Here is a 21,063-nt window from a genome sequence, read left to right as displayed (position 1 = left end):
ATAGACTTGGGGCTGGTGAGATGGCTCAGTGGGTAAGAGCACCCGACTGCTCTTCCAGAGGTCCAGAGTTCAAATCCCAGCAACCACATGGTGGCTCACAACCATCCGTAACGAGATCTGGCGCCCTCTTCTGGAGTGTCTGAGGACACCTACAGTGTACTTATATATAATAAATAAAAAAAAAAAAGATGTATAGACTTACTTCAGAGAGATACAGTTGTTTCTTAACTTTAACAAAATGATTTTTTTTAATAGAAAAACTATATGTGGTTCACATATCTTCATCTCCATTACAGGACAAACCAATCCTTGCTCCAGAACCCTTGGTCATGGATAACCTGGACTCAATTATGGATCAGTTGAACACCTGGAATTTTCCAATTTTTGATTTAATGGAAAATATAGGAAGAAAATGTGGCCGTATTCTGAGCCAGGTAAGAAATGCATTCAAGTGGCCGACATGAAACACGAGAGAAAACAGTTTGTTGGTTTGTAAAAAACAAAACAAACAAACAAAAAATCCTACTTTCTCAGTACCCATGGGCAGATATACAGATAGACATGAAATTTTATGGGAGAACACCTGGTAAGTTCTATGGCTGTGTGTTTTCCAAAGAAACTGGAATATCAAATGGATGTTGTAGTCTACATTTAAGATTCTATGTAATTCTTTTTTAATATAATTTTATTTTTTTACTTCTTCACTGTATATCCTGATCACTGACCCCCCTCCTGGTTACTCCCTCCCACAATCCTTCCCCTTTATTCCTTTCCTACTCTGAGCAGGTGGGAATCTCCTGGGTATCCTCCACCCTGGCCCTTCTAATCTCTGTGAGAATAGGTGCATCTTCTCCCACTGAGGCCAGATAAGGCAGCCCAGAGAGAAGAACATATCCCATATATAGGTAACAGCTTTTGGGATAGCCCCTGTTCCAGTTGTTTGGAATGCACATGAAGACCAAGCTGCACATCTGCTATATATGTAGGTCTAAGTCGAGCCATGTATGTTGTTTGGTTGGTGGTCCAAGACAAAGGAAACAGAGGCAAGGATAGATAAGCAAGATGGACAGGTGAATGAAATTCATAGACTTGAGCCAAAGAGGAAATTGGCCTGCTTATGATGGATCCATTGCTATAATTGTATGTGGTGACTTTTTTTTTAAACTTCTGAGAGTCACAGTGCGTAGACCTCATGAAAAATAAGAAACTGAGCAGAAATATGTCTCTCCACTACTAGCATGTGAAACATCAGAGTTGTGTGTGTTTGAAAATCAAACCATCACTGTCTTTTACAGGAAATATAGACTGAGTGTCTGGAGTGCTGGACAAATGTGTTAGTCTTATTTCTGTAAGGGAGACCCTCTCAAGAGTTCCCTTCTGAAGGATTGCTTGGAGGACATGCAAAGGAAACATCGGAACATTAGGAAAACATTTAAATATATTTGTTCAAAAGTTGAAGCCAAATGATGAATTGGTTGTGTAATGAAATAGCTACCTAAATATGAATAATTTAGGCTCACTAATTAAGAGCAACTATTACTTTTGCGGAGGATGCAAGTTTAGCTCCTAGCACCCACGTGAAGATCCATATGCATGTTGGCCACAGTTTCTGGCCTTGCTGAGTTCTTTAAGTCTAGATGTTTCACATGTTTATTTTTAGCAAACATTCATCTTATTTTATTTATGTGTAGTAGTGTTTATCCTGCATGTAAGCCTGTATACCACCTGTATGCCTAGTATCTGTGGTGGCCAGATAGAGCATGAGGTCTCCTGGAACTTGAGTTTCAGATGGTTATAAGATGCCCTGGAGATTCTGGAGCTTGATCCTGGGTCCTCAGCAAGAGTGTCCAGTGTTCTTAACCTCTGAGTCATTCTTCCAGCTTTCAAATTTTAAATTATATTTTTACTCTTTGGTGAACACAGTTGGCCAAGTTCATGATTCTTATTTCATAAGTTTGGAATGACTGTACATGAAGCACTAGGTGTTTGATTTTGATGGCACCTTGATAACAATGTCCTGTTGTAAAATAAGACTCTAGAATAGAGTTCATCATGGGAAGGCTGGGCATAGTGGTGTACACCTTTAATCCCAGTGCTTGAGAGGCAAAGGTAAGGGAATCTTATGTGTGTGAGTTTGAGGCCAGCTTGATCTATATAGTAAGTTCTGGACTACTCAGAGCTATATTGTGAGAACTTGTTTCTTTCTTTCTTTTCTTTTTTAATCTTTGAAATCATTGTTGTGATTTGAAGTTCTAACCATTTTGACTTCCCAGTCATGGTTGAGGGGTTTGAAGCAGTTAAGCCTACAAACTCTAAAACCGACATGTACAGTTTGGCTTCTGGCTCTGCTCCATATCAACTGGGTGATCTACAAGTTGTTCAGCCTCTCTGGGCTCAGCATCCTCTGCTACCAGATATTGGGAATTCATAGTATCAGTCTCAAAAGCTACCCTGAGAAGTATCTGTAATAATTATTAAGTTCCAACTGACTAGGGGAAGGGTCTCATTAGGTGATGTGTGTTACTCTAATTGTTGAAGCAGCATGCTTTCCTAACTCTGTTAGTGTTTATACACAGTATCTCAAATATTGGGTAAATAAAAACATCAAATATAATGGGAAGAACTCTGTACCTATCCTGGACTCAAAGCCATGGCAAGCTTCCTGCCACATCCTCTCCAAGTGCTGGGATTGTCGGTGGCAGATGCCAGGCCTGGCTTAGCACATGTCATGTGCATATTATTTTCTAACATTTAGAAGTCACTCAATTTAGTACCTCAGTGCATTGTTCTTAGTGTTGCTGGGGTTCTTGGCTTCTTGGATGTCTATGGGATTTATGCACAATATTTATCTTGATGATAAATGATGTAGTCCCTATGGTAAGGAACTGCATGGGGTCAGGACATGGAAACCTTCATTGTGTTTCTTGGAAGTATAGCTTCGCTCAGCATATCCATATGGTTGATGGACTCACACTCTCAGCTTTTCCCTCTCTAGCACAGTGAGTGATGTCTTACAATGCCTTGTCTTTCCCTTTTCCAGGTATCATACAGACTGTTTGAAGACATGGGGCTCTTTGAAGCCTTTAAAATCCCGGTTAGGGAGTTTATGAATTACTTTCATGCTTTGGAGATCGGATACAGGGACATTCCTTGTGAGTATAAGTAAGATAATCCAATGCATGCTTGTCAGACTGACCGAGAGCAATGGGAAGTCAAGGCATCAATGGCCGATGCTGTGTGCACTCTATGTGACTCATTGTACTGATGTCTATGACTGTTGTCCTCATCACACAGCACCAGAGACCTGGAGCCTTACACACTTCCTCTAGCCACATTTCTTTACCAAGAATGGTGTCTTCAGATCTCCTTTACATGAGGGTCAGGATTAAATGGGATGATGATTTTTAAAAGGTTAGACTATGTGCTTTGTATATCTCTCATAGTTGTTCAAGGTAAGATTAACTGTTATATTTATTCTCATTAAATAATAACCTGCTTTTATTGAGTGAATTTAAACTTTTTCATGGTATTTGACTAGTTCAACAACTAAAGCAAGAGCAATGGATGTTTTCTTGATGAGCTAAATCAGGCTAGTGTTTACAGGGGCTGGAAGATGGTGGTTTAGTTAATGCTATAAAGAGGAAGAGACATTAAAAAAAAACAGGTAATGGGAAAGCTTTAAAAAATCAGGTAAATAGGAAATCTCAAGATGAGGGCACTGTCAAGGATTCTGGTGTAGATTACTGACAAAATTATAATAATGAAGACATGGTGCAAAGGAGAGGTTAACTCTCCACATACAATCCACTCAATCACCGCATATAGACATGAGGATTACTTATAATAGAGTGTATGAAGCTGAAGAAAATGCCCAAAGACCCAAATACAACAAATGTGGAATCCATATGTGCTTGAAAGGAATAAATACATAGATGAAAAAGCAATCCTATCAATCTACTATTTTGAATACATCTTAGGAATGTGTTCTTTGTGTTGGCTTCGATAACTCATACACTATTACTGGACATGTGTCATTTAAAATGTGTTTTCTCTTTTAAGTCTGCTTTTAGGCGTATTGAACTTCAAAAGCTCATGTCATTTGTCGTTATGAAGACTTGAAAGACTGGGCGTGTCACGTAGTTGGTAGAAAATTTGCCTAGCAAATAAGAACTGAGGGGTTCAATGCCCAGAGCAATGTAAACAGTGTATATGTCTGTAATTTCAGCACTCAGGATGCCTGGGAAGGGGGTCAGAAGTTCAAGGTCATCCTGGGCAGATAATGAGTTTAAAACAAGCTTGAATGATGTATAGAGAGACCCCGTCTTAAAAGCAGAAACAAACCAAAACAGCAAAAAAAAAATTAAAGCTAAAATTTAAAAACACTTATATTTGGACACAAATAATTGGCAAGTATCTCGGAAGACATGAACATGCTGGCTTCGAGAGCTTAATGGTTTAAAATAGTCCCACTGAATAACCACACGAAAGTGCATTAGCACATAGTGTGGCAGGAATGGAGAAGGGAGAATGCAGGCTGACACTGAGAAGTGCTGAGAATTACAGGAAAGCATGGGTGAGGTAGACCAATCAGCTCGGGAAGAGGTGCTTTACTGATGCGAGGTCCTTTGGGAAAGGCTGGCCGCTGAGGTCATGGAAGTTGGAAGAGAAAGATGAAAAGGGGGTTGATGGTGGGGGCAGGGGGAGGATCTGGCAATAAGCCTAGCTTCCTTTAATGTGACTTTCCCAGGGCTCAGCCTGGTCAGGTGCCAGCAAGTGACATAAATGTTAGTGATCTCACAAGGGTTAAGGAGTTACATAAATAAACGTCTTCAGAAAGGAAGCCACAGGAAAACTAAAGGACAATTACATCCAGGCAGGATTTCCAAATTATTGTTTTATTTCCAAAGGTATTTTTTATTTTCAATTGGCTGGTCTTATTGAATTTACCTGGAAGCCACACTGTGTACAAATACTGTGATGTGTGGTCATGCCACTTTGCTATGGCCTAGAATATTGTGTTCTCTGTAGTGTTTCATGAGGCCGTGGGGAAGACTGGGCTAGTATTCAAGTATAAATAGAAACTCCCCAAATTCAAAGTTTCTTACTTTATGTTTTGATTTCCCATTTTTTGATGAGTGACTTATTTATTTTTGTAAGACCCAGACACTGGCTTTTCCATTTTGGATATCAACATGCACAATAAGTGCCGAGATGTGGTTTCTTGTCACTGTAGAAATGATGTGGAATTTCCCAAAGTCCCTGTCCTAGAAAATCTGGCATGCCATTCCTGAAGTGTTGAAGTGTAAGGATGGAATCTGTATCCAGTAGATGGCAGTCTTTGTCCTTGGACCTCAGAGTTCACAAGCTGATGTGTGCTTGCTCCTTCCCATCATTACAGATCATAACAGAATCCATGCCACCGATGTTTTACATGCTGTGTGGTATCTCACAACGCAGCCGATTCCTGGCCTCCCAAGTGTGATTGGTGATCACGGCTCAGCAAGCGACTCCGGTGTGTATGAACTATGCCCGTGCTTTTTACCAAAGCCAGGAACGCCAATTGTGTGTTGTATTTGTGGTTTGCATGTTGTATCTTCAAATCAGGTAATCCCAGCTTCACAGTTTTAAAGAATGCCTTTCACTTTCACGTCCTCTCCTCAGATTCTGACAGTGGATTTACACACGGACACATGGGATATGTGTTTTCAAAAATGTATCATGTGCCAGATGACAAATATGGATGCCTGTCTGGGAATATTCCAGCCCTAGAGTTGATGGCTCTGTACGTTGCTGCAGCCATGCATGACTACGATCACCCAGGGAGGACAAATGCTTTCCTGGTTGCCACTAGTGCCCCTCAGGTAAAGGCTTAGATTTTCGTGAGGAGATAATAATTTAGGTTCTACATTTTATGGAATAACATTAATTTCACAAATATGATGTATAGACACCAAACTATACTTAGTCATCAGAATTTTTAGAGGCCTTGTTAATTTCTAAAGATGTCATGGTTTGTGCCAAGACAGTCATGGTAGATATTTAATCTCATTATGTACAAAGGTCTTTTCTCAGTTGCCTTCGTAGAGGAGAATCACCACAAATGACTAACAGTGAATATCCCCATCAAAGCAAAGATATCTTACATCCTCTTCTGAAAAAAAACTAGAAAGCCATGTTTTCCTTCATCTGTTAAGAGTATGAGGAGACTTTTTGCATGTAAAACTTATTCTTTCAAAATATTTTCATGGCATGCATATTCATTGGAAGGAATTTATCATCCATTTATCTCATACATTAGGGTGAATTTTTTTTTTACCTAAACAAGGTTTTCCTATACAAAAAATTTCTTAAAGAAAATAATTATATATATAATATACAGAAATATATAATAAACATATAATATAAAACATCTTATAATTATGTTTTATATGTATAATATAAAACTTACATACAATATAAATATAAGATATAGAAATAAAATTTGCAAAAAAAGTTTAAAGGGGAGAAACTTATATGCTGGAAAATAAAAGTGCATCAATGGTTAAGATAATACGATTGTCCATAGCCCACATAAAAATGTTTAATTTAAAGCCTTCCATAGTCTTTTGTGATTCCTTTTTAAGTTAAAAAGTTGGGCCCTCCTGTCCTGCCTCTTTTCCCCGCTAGGCGGTGCTATACAACGACCGTTCTGTTCTGGAGAACCATCACGCGGCTGCAGCCTGGAATCTCTTCATGTCCCGGCCAGAGTATAACTTCTTAGTTAACCTGGACCACGTGGAGTTCAAGCACTTCCGCTTCCTAGTCATCGAAGCAATTTTGGCTACTGACCTGAAGAAACACTTTGACTTTGTAGCCAAATTTAACGCCAAGGTAACCAGGTCTCTATCTGTGTTCATTTTGTGGCTTCATTAAAAGGTGTCTGAGAATCAAAATATTGATCAAAACCCGATTTCCATGAGATTTCTATGGGAAAGAAATGGTTGAAATATTTATCCTCCTGCTGGCAGAGAGCCATCGCTCTGAGGCTAGATGCCCAAGAAGTTGAGGTCTTGACTGTCTGTGTTAGGCTTCGTTCTATAAACTACCAGCTCTCACTGCTCTTTGTTTGATGTATTCTTTCCACAGTGTATAAGGTGAGTTATCCAACAGTGGTAGGGATGAAAGAAATCGTGAGGTAAAATGTCATATGCCTCAAACATAAAAGCCAAAGTATTCATTCAAGAAAGTTTCTTACTTGGTCCTGGGGAGAAGCGTCAGACAGGAGAATGTTTGCTTTGTCAGCATGAAGACCTAAGTTTGACCCCGCAAACCCACATTTAAAAAATAAAAATAAAAAACTGAGCACAGTAGTACTCATGTATATTATATGTTATATGAGTGCCTCGGCTCTGAGGAGATAGACACAGAGGCTCTCAGAGTCTCACCAGACAGTAGCCTAATCAGAGATAGCTTGTCTCAAAAAGCAAGGGAGTGGCTCCTGAGGAAGCCTCTGGCCTACATACAGGCACATGCACACACATGCACACATGCACACATATGCACACATGCACACATATGCACACACATGCACACATATGCACACATATAGACACACAAAGACACATACACACATATAGGCATACATATATGCACACACATGTATACACACATGCACACTAACACACATGATCAAGTATATTTTTAGATACACATACAAAACAAGACTTTTAAGCAAGATTTCTTATAAGTTCAGTAAGTAATAATTTCGAATGAGTTGCATTACTTTTCTTTTTAATGCAAACTGATGATATTAGATCTAGTATCCAAAATTCTCATGTTTGATGGTTTGATTCCCACACAGTAAGAAAATAATGAAATTCTGTTGTCCTTTCTCATGTTTAACTGGGACGTGGAAACAGAAAATGTTGTTTCTGTGCCTCAAACAGGTGAACGATGATGTTGGGATAGATTGGACCAATGAAAACGACCGTCTCCTGGTGTGTCAGATGTGTATAAAGCTGGCGGACATCAACGGGCCTGCTAAATGCAAAGAGCTCCACCTGCGGTGGACAGAGGGCATCGCCAGTGAGTTTTATGAGCAGGTAACTTGCAGAGCTGCATTATCTGTCACAAGCTGTGTCCTTGCTGTGTACAAGTTCAACAAAGCTTCTCTCAAGCCATGCCACATAACCAATCCACATTCTATGTACACTTGCCCCAGAGAAACACAGGACAGTTTCAGCAGGAATTTAAAAATGATATGTGTGAAAATGAACTAAACTATTGAGCATTGAGGTAGAACTATCTGAAGGCATTTTGCAGAACAGTGCTAGTATAACAGAGTGATTTAATGATATGTTATCAATGCCTGTTGAATGCTGAGCTTCTACAGGTTCATTTATTGCAGTAAATGCATCTTCAGATGTTCAGACATGTATAAGGAAACATGCCAATGACTGCTTTTTCTTAGTAGAGCAAAATAACAGCAGTGCATGACAAAGGTGCCGGTGTGGGTGTGCATTCACACATGTGTAGATGTATGCTCACAAACACACAGACTCTTTATTTGACTCGAGAACATAAGCACTAACAGACCCTTTGCAAAGCCACTTCATGCTGGTAAGCACGGATGACCAGCCCCATGGAAGCCTACATTGTCCTAATTATATTTATAGTCTGAACCACGTTCCTAAGAAAAACATGGAAGTAAATGGGTACGGATAACAGAGAGGTATTAGTGACATAGGGAATGTGAAAAGTGAAGATGTTTACCTGGGGATAAATATAGATGACATAGGACTGTGAGCAGATGTTAAAAAGCACACATACAACTTTAAAAATAGGCTTGCCAGAACATTGCTATGGAGGTTGGGCAGGGAAATCCTCTCAAGTACTTAACACAGAGCTGATCGATAAGAAATGCTCAATTCTTCTCGAGTGATCTAAAGACCACAGGTGTTAGCTGACGTGGTGGTCCAAGCTTAGAATCCCAGCAAGGGAGGCTGAGACGGGAACTGCTGAGGCTGGAGGATGAGGTCAGATCTCAGAAGAAAGGGGCCAGGGGGTCCCTAACAAGTCTGCCCAAGTTACTGAAGACAGAGTTCAGGCCAATAGCAGAAAATAAAACTTGTTAGTGTTCAAGGTGCCCCACCAGAATGGTGCACTTTATAATCAATGGTACTTACACGGGGGGGGGGGGGGTTAGAGTAAACTTTTAAGGTTTATGTAGTCAACATTCATATGCAAAATAAAACATTTATGCCTTTAAAAATAGTATATTACCTATTTTAGTAATGATTTTATTTATTAATACTAAAATGTTAAAATGTAGAAAAATATAAAAGAATGAGAAAATTCACAAACCCTGGCTTATAATTTTATAAATCCTCTTAAATTTTGTAGGTAACCTTTTATTTATTTCCTGTTACTTTTATTCTCATAAATATTTGGCAGTTAAAGACAAAAATTTCTACAAAAAGTTAAAACCATATAATTACTGGAAGATATTATGTCAAACAAAATCTAGACTAATATAGCAACTTGAATTGAGCAAGAAAATGGTTTATGCTTTCTACAGTTGAGACAAAAGGCAAACACCTCAGGGATGTGGCTCAGCCGGTGGCCTGCTTATCTAGTGTACAGGAAGGCTTCCGTTCAAACCATAGCACTGGTGAAGTTGTGATGCACATCTGTAGTCTCACTACATGTACACGTGAACGTGAACCAAAAATTCAAGACTGCACAGTCAACAAAACCAAGGAGCAAAGTCTTGCTCTGGGCGTCTTAGCCATCAGGGCAGTGCCTCTGACCAGTGATGTCGAGGGGCTTGTATGTGACTGTCTGGATTACAGCATACCCACATGTCAGATGCCAGGAGAATGCTGACTTGCCTCACATTATGCTCCTCTGTCACTTACCTTTGTGAATCTCTCTATTTCTAGGGCGATGAAGAAGCCAGCCTCGGTTTGCCCATAAGTCCCTTTATGGACCGCTCTGCCCCGCAGCTGGCCAATCTTCAGGAATCCTTTATCTCACACATCGTGGGTCCTCTCTGCCACTCCTATGACTCTGCGGGTCTCATGCCAGGAAAATGGGTAGATGACAATGATGATTCCGGAGACACCGATGACCCGGAAGAAGAGGAGGAAGAGGCTGAAACACCACACGAGGAAGAAGCCTGTGAAAGCAGTATAGCTCCCCGTAAGCTTTGAAACCAATCTGATGAGATTTTGCAGGGCTGGTTTCCTGCCATAGAGTTAGAGAGATGTTACATAAGCTTCTCACAAATCACGTCCTTTATGTCCAGCTGTCCTTTGGCAGCTTAGGCACTGCAAAGCTACCTTCTCTGGTATCATGATGGAGACAGCAGGAGATGGGATTTATGACATCCAGATATCATGTATACAGATGCTTCCACCATGAAATAGAGTGGACAACTAGCTTCAGAATTCCTTAATGATGTAGAATCTGGGTTACCATATGGACCAATCGTTGGCGTTTTTTCGTGGCCATTGGGGAGGATAAGACATAAGAAGAATTTAGTGTTTTACTCAACAACTGCTCACTGCACACATCCTCAGTGCCTGGGCTTTCTTCCTGGTAGACATGTGGGGAAGGAAGGAAGTCCATCCTTGTCCTTTTCAGTGTACATTCTAGTGGAGCAGCAGATACACAGCAAGACAAAGCAGGACCTCCATAATATTCTAGGTAGTGATGGATACCATGGATTTATTTTATTTGGAGATTGGTTCTTTGTTGGTTTGTCTTATTTTTGAGGAGATATAAAATATTGCAGAGATTTTTAAAATAACTTACCAAGGGGGAAAGAGAAACTTAGTCTGTTTAAAAGACCCATAAAGAACGAGGGGGTGTTCCATTGTAGTCTATGTGGAAATTGATTTTGAGACAATGAGAAGACAGCAGTTTCAAGATTCTGCAGTGGATGTTGGGGAGTGGGGGTGCCTGAAGCAGAGGATAAGGAGAGTAGTCATGGGAGAAGCCACACAGAGCCTGTTGGTAGGGTGGGAGATAGAGCTCTGTAGGTCACAGTGGGAACTTGGCCTTTTCCACTGAGATAAGAAGCAGAGGTGTTGTGAGCAGAAGTTCATGACTCAACTCACAGTCTAGCTATGTTGTGTGGGGGAAGGTTTGGGTGGGTTGGGGTAGAGATGGGGGCATTGCTTTGACTGTCGGACTTATCTGAACGATTGATGACTATGACTTCTTTAGGGTAGTGTCAGAGGTGTGGCAATGAAAGTCTGTCTGTCTGTCTGTCACAGTTTCATTCCTGTAGCTGTAGCAGATACACTGACAAGAAGCCACGTAGGGGAAGAAAGTTTGATTCATAGTTGAGTCACAATGGCAGGCACTTGAAGCCTGTGATCACATAGCATCCACAGTAAGAGCAGAGAGAAGCAGAAGGAGCCTGGCTTGCTCACTGTGTTCCCTCACAATTCAGGGCTAGCCCGTGAGATGAAGCCACTCACGACAAGGATGTTTCCTCCCACTTGAGTTAACAGTCAAGAGCATCCTTCCTTCACAGGCCAGCCCACGGGCCAACTTGAGCTACAGTTCCTCAGCCGAACTTTCATCTCCAGTGATCCTGAGTTATAGCAAGCTAATAATGACAACCCACCAATGCACCATTGCATCTGATAACTGGCTTTGGGCCTATCATACAACCAGTAATCCAAGTGACTCAAGTGACTATAAAACTAAGAGCCCATCATGCCTTTAGGTACACTACCCTGGATCCCTTACAACAAAACACAGTGACTAATAATACAATTGGTAAAACCTACAACCCCTGAAATGGCATTAGACTTTTGTTTAACACAGTCTCTTTTTATGGATGCCTAAGGCAGGCTAGGTGGCTGGTGAGCTTCCACAGTTTCTTCTCTCTCCACCTCCTGCAATTGATAGGAACACTGAGAATATAGATGCTGTGGTACAAAATCAGCTTTAAGTGGATGATGGATCCAAGGCACAGCAAGGGCTTACCCACTGAGCCACTCCCCAGTCTATTAGCTTTTGAGTTGAATCAGGGGAAATGAAAATTTGGTTTCTCTCTGATACTCTATTGCCAATCTATTTCTCTGATGTTTATAAAAGGAAATTATTGATTTGGGGATTCAGACCTAGAGCCTGAGATTTGGAGATTCAAGAGTTATTTATTCATCTTTTAGTTTTTCTCTCTTGCTTTATTTCCAATTCAAGCAGTCAGCCTGCTGCTATGCTTATGAAGAGACAGTTCTCCCCTGGAATATAATAAAAGAGGTTTGTCAACTGAGCCTCTGATGAGAGTCTTGATGGATTGCCATTTAAATTCAAAGACATTAGTAGTGTACATATCCAGGCATGGGGAATTGAAGGATTTATTCTAAGACCATTATTTAGCAGGCATAGCTTGCTCATCTAAGCTTGAGTAGGGAATGCTTTGTCCAAACACTGGACTAGCATGTTAACCTCCACACTGATAGGTTGTTCCCTTGCTCTTTCTGTTTTAGTCAAGTCTAGTAGAGCATCCATTGAGAGTTCTATGGATTCAGTTACACATGGCTTTCAGTAATTAACTAGCCCCCATACACTGAAATTTAAAACATCTCTGCCACAACAATCAGATACTGTAGCTTTAAAAGTATGATCTGTTTGTGTACATGTTTGTGTGTATATGCATGCATGCATATGTATGGGAACATGTGTGTGCATGAAGGTACAGGTGCATGTGGAGGCCAGGGGTTAATGTCCCCTTATAGTTTTTTAAGGTAGGGTTTTCCTTGTGAACTTGAAGTTCATTTATTTGGCTAGGCTTGGTAGCCAGTGAGCTCCAGGGACCCACCTGCTTCCACCTCCCCAGATCTGTGATTGCGGAGGCATGTTGCAAGATGTGTGCTCATCCTTTCACATGGATGCTGGAGATCAAGCTGAGGTCCTTGTGCTGGCGCAGAAAGCACTTTACCCACGGGTCCATTTCTTGAGCTCCTTACAATTCTGACACTGAAGCACCTTTGTGGCCTCCAAAATGATAAAAGTGGAGTGATATTAGCAGACTTAAACACTAGCCAGAGAATAGAGTCGTAACATTTAGTGAGGCACTTCCTCATTTTAATAAACGAGAAAATAAGATTGACAGCCAACCATAAGCAACATGACATGGTGGTAGAATCAGTGAAGGCACCCAGGTTTCTTCATTTTTTACTCCTTTGCTTTTGAAGTCTTTGTAATTTTCATTACAGAATTCATAATGGCCGAGATGTTTACTTTGATTTAGCCTGTTCTTAGATTTCGGGGGTGGGGAGGTGGCGGTGGGGGTGGGGAATATTAAATAGACACTGGTGAGTGAGTTGTGCAGTTTGTAAAACTTGGAGGTCTCCCTGGAAACAGAATAAAATGCTGCAGTGTGTTGTCCAGAGGGCGGGGGCTTTTATCCCACCTCATAATTAAATCTGAAAGGTTCCTGGGGCGAGCTAAGAGGTTTCTAATGAAGTACTAAGCTGTGCTTGGGGTCTGCGCCACGAAAGGCGCTTTGTTCTCCTTTCAAAAGGTTCCAGTGCTGAATAATTTGGCTCCCAGCACTGGCTCGCTTCAGACCACCTGCAGATTCTAATCTACACAAATGTATTTGGTACAAACTTTCTTCTACATACGTCACTTGGTTCAGCATAATTCCAGAGAGGTTTATTGCTAATGTTTAACAGCCATCTAAGAGAACAGCTGCTCTCCTGGGGCCTGCCCCGAAAGGGTAAAATGGGGAAATGGAGCTTTTGTTATCTTCTTCCCTGAAAATGTGCTCACACTGTTAGCAGTCTAGGGTTTCCTACTACTGTGATTCAAACCAACTTCTGAGTGAAAAGTCTATTCTGGAGCTAGAAAAATGCCATTTAAGGTTCTTGCGAAGATCAGTTCCCAGCACCCACAATGCAAGCACTGTTTGTAACCCAAGTTTCAGGAAATTCAGTGCCCTCTTCTTGCTTTTTCAGGCTCTGCCCACAGGTGGTACACAGGCACTCACATGGGCTTCCATACACACGCACACATGCAAACAAGTCATTTATATTCATGACAGTTACAACAAAACTGGAGTAGAGGGCTTGGCCAGGAAAATAATTTTCCTTTAGTTTTAAAAGTAAAGTATGCTCCTATACTTTCTCTACTGAGGTAGGATATTGTGTGTACTTTCTCTACTGAGGTAGGATATTGTGTTACTTTCTTGACTGAGGTAGGATATTGTGTGTACTTTCTCTACTGAGGAAGGATATTGTGTGTACTTTCTCTATTGAGGTAGGATATTGTGTGTACTTTCTTTACTGAGGTAGGATATTGTGTTACTTTCTCTACTGAGGTAGTATATTGTGTGTACTTTCTCTACTGAGGTAGAATATTGTGTGTACTTTCTTTACTGAGGTAGGATATTGTGTTACTTTCTTTACTGAGGTAGGATATTGTGTGTACTTTCTCTACTGAGGTAGGATATTGTGTGTACTTTCTCTATTGAGGTAGGATATTGTGTTACTTTTCTCCCTGCCCCCATCCCCTCAAAAAGTGCTTAACAAAAATCAACTCAAGGACACCAACCTGCCAGCTTCCTCCTTTTTATTCAGTCTGGGACCCCACCCACAGGATGGTATCATCCATAGTTAGGAGGGATTTTTCCTACCTCAACCTAATCTGGAAGCTCCCTCACTGACACGCCCAGAGGTTTGCCTCTTTTGCTGGTCCTAGGTCTTGTCAAGTTAGCAATATTAGCCATGACCTATTTAAGTGATGTTGTTGTTGTTGTTTTGAGGAAGTAGCTTGTCAGAGTTATTGCCTGTGCTCTGGCTTGAGCCAAGCTAGGCCACCTTTATCAAATAAACTAATTAAAAGAACCTAGCACATAAAAGCTCCCTGCCTAAGACTGATCCCAGAATCCAATATGGGACAAGATGGTGGTGGTGAGGCTTAGCATTTATAAGCTCAGCACAGAGACTAAGAAATGGGTGGTTGAGAACAGAAAATCACCTAGAAGCTCTTGGCCAGCTAGGGCCACATTCCACCATCCATCTCCCCTCCCTCCCTCCCTCCCTCCTTCCCTTTCTCCATCCCTCCCTCCTTCCCTCCTTTCCTGGTAATGGAGAATGGGCAGCAACTTCTTCCTTCCATGCATCTTTTCATGCTCTTTTCTTTCCTTAAGGCCATTTAACATTAGATTTCTAACAGCATTTTAGGAGTAAAGAATTATAGATCTAATGTAAACATTGGATATATGGTCACATCGTCATTTTTTTCTCTATGATCACCTTGCAAAGGGATGGTCCCCAGGCTAAAACATTTATCTATATTGCAAAGGATCAGAGAACTGATTTCCAATCAGAAGCTTTCTAAAGTAAAAGTTCTGAGAGGAGGGAGATCAGGATCTGGAGGTAGGAGTTAGGGTGCGTCCTGTGCTTACAATTCAGTCAAGCTAAGAGCAATAGTGTCTTGGTTACATTTTTTTTTTTTTTTTGGTTTTTCGAGACAGGGTTTCTCTGTATAGCCCTGGCTGTCCTGGAACTTACTCTGTAGACCAGGCTGGCCTCGAACTCAGAAATCTGCTTGCCTCTGCCTCCCAAGTGCTGGGATTGAAGGCGTGCACCACCATTGCCTTTGGTTACATTTTTATTGCTGTTATAAAATACTCTGACCAAAATGACTCAGGGAGAAACACTGTGTTATCTCACAGTTCCAGGTTACATCTCATCACTGTGAGAAAGTCACAGTGTCAAGATCTATAGAGAGCTGGTCACATTGCATCCAGAGCCAGGAACTAGAGAACGATGAGTCACTGCTTGCATGCTAGTGCGCCACTCACTGTCTCCTCTCATATGCATTCCAAGACCCCTACCTAGGGAATGGTGCCGCCCATAGTGGGTGAGGCGTCCCACCCCACCCACCGCTGTAGAAATGCCCAAAGGCCAATCTTCCAGGTGATTCAAGGTTCTTTGAAGTTGAAAATTACCACTAACCATACTGCTGACTGTCACAAGTGCTACTTCTTCCCGAAAACAGCATCCTTCCTCAGTTTCTGTCTCCTGCATGCACGAAGTATGAGCACCTTGAAAGAAAACTCCGAGGCTAATCGATCTTTGTTTAAAGTACATAAAACCATGAAAGTGCTTGCCAATTGGCCAATATTGATTGATGAATTTACCTCATGAACAAATGATAACTACAGTAAAAAAGAATTTAAATTCTGTCTTATCACTCTGTGCCTATGTTACTGTCTCCCAGCATTTATTGAATTTAATATTTTTGTTTCTATGTGGTTCAAAAATAATTCAAAATAATTCAATTGAATTCTTCTTTTCTGCAATTTTAACAATAGATTTTATTCTCTTGTGCAAGGAATTTCTGACTCCTCTTATCATTAAACTGGCTAAATACTCACTAGCCCTTCTACAAAGGTGTCTGTATGTGGGCCTCAAAAGATCTAGCACACTTGGCACATCCCATAGCCATTAGCAAGCTCCAAGTTCAATGGGGATGGAGGTAGAAAGTGACAGGGAAAGGCTTGTGTTGTGGGGGTTCATGATATAAGGGTTAGCATTCTGAACTCTGAAAGGCTTGTGATGCAAACCTCTGGTCTCCCTACAGGCACACCCACATATACAGGTGTACTTATACGACACACACCCCAAATAGTCGTAACAAAAAAAATACAAGTAGAACCTAGTATGGATATTACTAACTATGAAATATTATTAACATTTATCCCTCGGTAATAGCTAATTGTCATGTTCCTTCTCTCTCCCATTCTTGAAAACTGCACTAAAGCAACTGAGATAGACAAACAGAAAGACAGAGAGATAGATGTCTCTTTGACATTTAATTTCTATTTATAATGTGAAAAACAATAACCTTCATATAGGTAGCTCACAAGTAGGTCTGATGATTTATATTTTTCAGGAAAGAAAAGTTTCAAAAGAAGGAGAATCTACTGCCAAATAACTCAGCACCTTCTGCAGAACCACATGATGTGGAAGAAAGTGATTGAAGAGGAACAGTGTTTATCAGGCACAGAGAACCAGTCCCTGGACCAGATCCCTCTGCAGCATCCCTCAGAGCAGATCCAGGCTATCAAGGAGGAAGAGGAAGAGAAGGGGAAGCCAAGAGCAGAGGAGACCCTGGTTCCACAGCCAGACCTGTGACCATGGGTAGAGCGAGCTGTTGTTGCAGACAGAATGACTCGTCTCAGACGTTTTCTAAGCCAGCACACTTAGACACAACACTGTAGATTATCAGAAGATTGGCAAATGGCTAAAGTGTTTGGGGGAATTCTTCACATTTTGTGTGTTTATTTTTACAGTGAGGGACAGCGCTGAAGACTCTAGCTCAAAGAGGCTTTTTCACTTTGCGACACCAGCGTCTAAAGATTGTTTTATAAGAAAGAAATTATATGTGTGTGTATAAATTCCCACATAGGCTCATGTAAGACTCGTATTCACGCATACACACATGCACACTGAGAGCTAGGATGCCTGACTCCACAAGGTAGTAACAGTCATATTAAGATATATAGAGTTCACTGTGACATAGAAAATCATAAAGGACAAGGAACTCATGAGGAAATGTGCAGCTTAGAGAGGAAACAGATGTAGGCTCCAGACTGGGCACCTTTTGTTCTCCCTGCTGAGGGGTGAACATTTCAGAACATGGTTGGAATTCTAATGCATACTGCCAACTGTGTGTGTGTGTCTGTGTGTGTGTGTGTGTGTGTGTGTGTGTGTGAGAGAGAGAGAGAGAGAGAGAGAGAGAGAGAGAGAGAGAGAGAGAGGTGGTCTTGTACATCTGTGTGCATGAGAAAAGGGAGATGTTTATGACTTTAGTTATTCCTAGAATAGCTGTAGCAGGTGATGAAGTCCATGTGAACACACAGAGGGAAATCCTTTCTGCAGTGTCTTTGAATGAATGGCAGCCCCCCTTTTAGCTTCTAAGAAGGTTCCTTAGCAGAGGGAGGGCTTATCTGGGCCATATGGGCCATATGATTGGTACCACTGCTACCTGCCACTTGGGGGCACTCTACCACCAGCCTCACACTCAGAAGTCTAAGGCTTTCTGGTCTACCCTGGCTTAATGAATGTATAAGGGGCGCATGTCACTCACTCATCTAGGATCAATTAGCATGGAAGGGGATGGTGTTCTTTACTGGTGGATACCCAAGAGGAGCTAGAGGGAGCTCTCCATCAGGTAAGAGTTAACAGGGCACTGGGAAAGTCCTGGTAAAGTATCTATAGCAATGATACCCTATGTCTTCTCAATTTGATGCAAGATATGTTGTAATAAAGAAGAAAGTCAACAAACTCACCATGGGTGCTGTGACAAAGGGATGAAGGCAAAATGTCAACTTAGGGTTTGGAAGTTGGCCTGGGGAAAGCTGCTCCTTGGCAACTGTTGAAGATTGTTAGCTCTGACCTCCCTGTTGTGGTCTTCCATACACTGTGTGAAAGCATAGCGTGGTTTTGCAGCCTGGTCCATGGTCATGCCCCTTTTTGAAAGGAAGATGGGTGGGGTGTTATTCTTTAAGGATAGACTATTGGAAGCTATTTGTGTTATTTTGTTTGTTTTCTACACTTGTTTATGCTGTGAGCCAAACCTCTATTTAAAAAGTTGATACTCACTTTCAATATTTTATTGGATATTATTACGTATGTCATGACTAGTTACCATGATGTAAATATAAAGTTTTGTTGTTGTTGTTGTTTCTGTAGATAGAAAACTTTTTTTAAAGAAAAAAAGGGGAAAGGGAAACATTTTATAGTTATATTTTAATCACCGTTTTTATACATTGTAGCTTTCTCCAAGCACAGTAGCTGGGTGATGGTTTATTGCGCAGTTTGAGAGTTACCAGCCATCTGCCTACTCAAGTTTGATTCATGATCTGATACAGTTGATTGCTGTTAAATTAAGGCATTGAAAAGATAGCATCTTTTGCTAACTCAATTAATTTGAAGTCTTTCCCTGTCTGATGAAAGCCTTTCTTAAGCAAATTGTTAGTATTTCTCCTAAACTCTGTTGCTTGTAGTTTCTGGTTCAGTGCTATGTTCACAGACTCCTAGTCATAGCCTCTGAGACCTGTGCATAGATTTCTACCTTTTCACATCCTTGATTATTTACATTAAAAATCCCTTTGTCTCCCAAACATGGATTATGTATCCTTCCCTTCAAAAGCAACATTTTCTTGTATTTCACAGCATTTTTTCCCCTAATAGACAAAATAATGAAATAAAAAATCAAGTATTTCAGGGCAGATTTTGTTTTTCTAGTTCAGAGGACAATGCAAAGAGGATTGGAAGGATTCGGGCCTCACCCAAACAATTAGAATGTGTTTCTATGCATTTCTGAGTTAGTGCCAGGGCTTCAGCAGTTAGCAGATCCTGAATAATTTTTTTCTTTTTTTACGGTGGCCATGTGTCTCTGTTTGTAAATCTACTCCGAAGCAAGAATCCTTCTTCAGTGGAGGCAAATAAATGTAACTCTTGCCCTGCAATAGGAATGATAGACAAAGCACTTACACTCATCTACCTGTCACTCAGTAGCTCATCCACGTGTTCAAGTGGACGCGTGTCTGCAACATAAATATGAGGAGTCAAACAAGCTAGGCATGGAGTGAGGGCATGGGCCTATCCATTGTGAGTGTTTATATTGGAAGTCTGAACAAAGCTGCAGAGTCTGAGTAAGAGTCAGGCTGGTTACATCATGAGGATCTCAGCAAACTGAAGTAACAGATAATGCGCAGAGCCTTAGAAACTATCTGTTCTAGAATTGTGCTCATTCATCCAGGCAGATTGATTTTTTTTTTCCTCAAAAAAACAAGTTGTTGTTCTTCTCAACCCAAAACGCAACAAACTGAATGGAAGGGTGGGAACCCACCAAGTGTGTGACCTAAAGAGCCACCTAATAATTCTCAAAGCGTATCAAATGACATCAAAAGTATTTTCCATGAATGACGTTGTCCACCTTCTTGGTGACAGCAATATTACTGTATTCACCTCCAACTTCAGAGTTAACTTCCTGTGGTGCCAATGTGTTTGATGTGATTTACTACAGTTTTATATGAGCCTATACAGGTGCCATTTGATAAACTCAGGTCTCCCAGTGGAGGGGTCTCTACCCACTTAGGGAAAAGATAGTTTTATAGATAGCCATAACATGTCAGTGGTAGGAGAAATTGGGAACCAGCTGCTCTCTGTGGAGTAAAAGCCTAAGTGTGTTCTGCATGTTATCCATGGTATTTTCAACATAATAATTGAATGTCTTTATGGTGATCGAAGCCGGCTGACCTTTTGAGTAGCATTTCCTTAGTAGAGAGAACCCTTTTTCCTGTTTTACTTAACTGTAAGAAAAAAAAATGTACTCGTTTATGTAAGACCTGGTTTTGTTCTCAGTAGGACATGCACTCAGTAGTCAGTATATTGTCATTTCCTGGCATTAAGAGAATTGCCTCCTGTTTGAAAAAGCATCTGCCTTCCTCTATCGTTGCACCCTGTTCTGTTTGGGTTTTACTCCAGAACAAGCATTACACATTGCAGTTCCAGGAAAGAAAGCGGAGAAGAAGGAAGCGAATGCCCTGCAGACTGTTTGGTAGCTGTAGATATTTGCAATTTCCCTGTGTCCTCTGGCCTTTCTTTCCCAGAGAACTTTCTTGAAGGTAAAAGCTGTGCAAAAGGCGTGAGACTCAGGCCTACCCTTTGTTTGTTAAATGATGGAAAAGTATAAATTATTTTCTAAGTAATAAAAATATGAAAATTATCATTGTAAATAAAGTCTAAAGCTTGAAATGACTTCTTTATAAAAGTGGAGTGTTTGTGTGGTGAACAACTCCTGACCAATAGGAAAAGAAGAATCTGCAATTTCTGTCTGTCCTGCTTGAGGATAATCTGGAATTTCTGACTGTCCTGCTTGAGAACACACTCTTGGTGCCTCCATGAGGCAGGCACCTCCATTGATCTTCCTTAGGGTCTTGGAAGCATAAAGAGCAGCGGCTTAGCCTTCTCTATAATCCTGAATCTCATTGGATGCCTCCCTTGATTTTTCTGTCATTAGCAATTTAATTGCCTTTACAATTGG

General features: G+C 40.9%; 1 protein-coding gene across 1 annotated transcript in view; it reads left to right on the top strand.

The window, feature by feature from the left end:
• The window catches only part of Pde3a (phosphodiesterase 3A), a 243,166-nt gene extending 222,376 nt beyond the window's left edge, over nt 1–20,790 (top strand). The window contains exons 9-16 of the mRNA XM_021165315.3: nt 297–434; nt 3,041–3,152; nt 5,399–5,512; nt 5,662–5,861; nt 6,667–6,870; nt 7,926–8,081; nt 9,921–10,179; nt 16,903–20,790. Coding sequence (XP_021020974.1) covers nt 297–434; nt 3,041–3,152; nt 5,399–5,512; nt 5,662–5,861; nt 6,667–6,870; nt 7,926–8,081; nt 9,921–10,179; nt 16,903–17,144 — 1,425 coding nt within the window. The 3' untranslated portion in view covers nt 17,145–20,790. The remainder of the gene's footprint in view (nt 1–296; nt 435–3,040; nt 3,153–5,398; nt 5,513–5,661; nt 5,862–6,666; nt 6,871–7,925; nt 8,082–9,920; nt 10,180–16,902) is intronic.
• The last annotated feature ends 273 nt before the right edge of the window (nt 20,791–21,063 follow it).

This window comes from Mus caroli, unplaced genomic scaffold, assembly GCF_978045245.1.
Source record: "Mus caroli unplaced genomic scaffold, Mus_caroli_1 scaffold_7, whole genome shotgun sequence".
NCBI classification, from domain to species: Eukaryota; Metazoa; Chordata; class Mammalia; order Rodentia; family Muridae; genus Mus; species Mus caroli.
The sequence above is the reverse complement of the archived record's forward strand: the minus strand, read 5'-3'. Positions and strand labels throughout refer to the sequence as shown.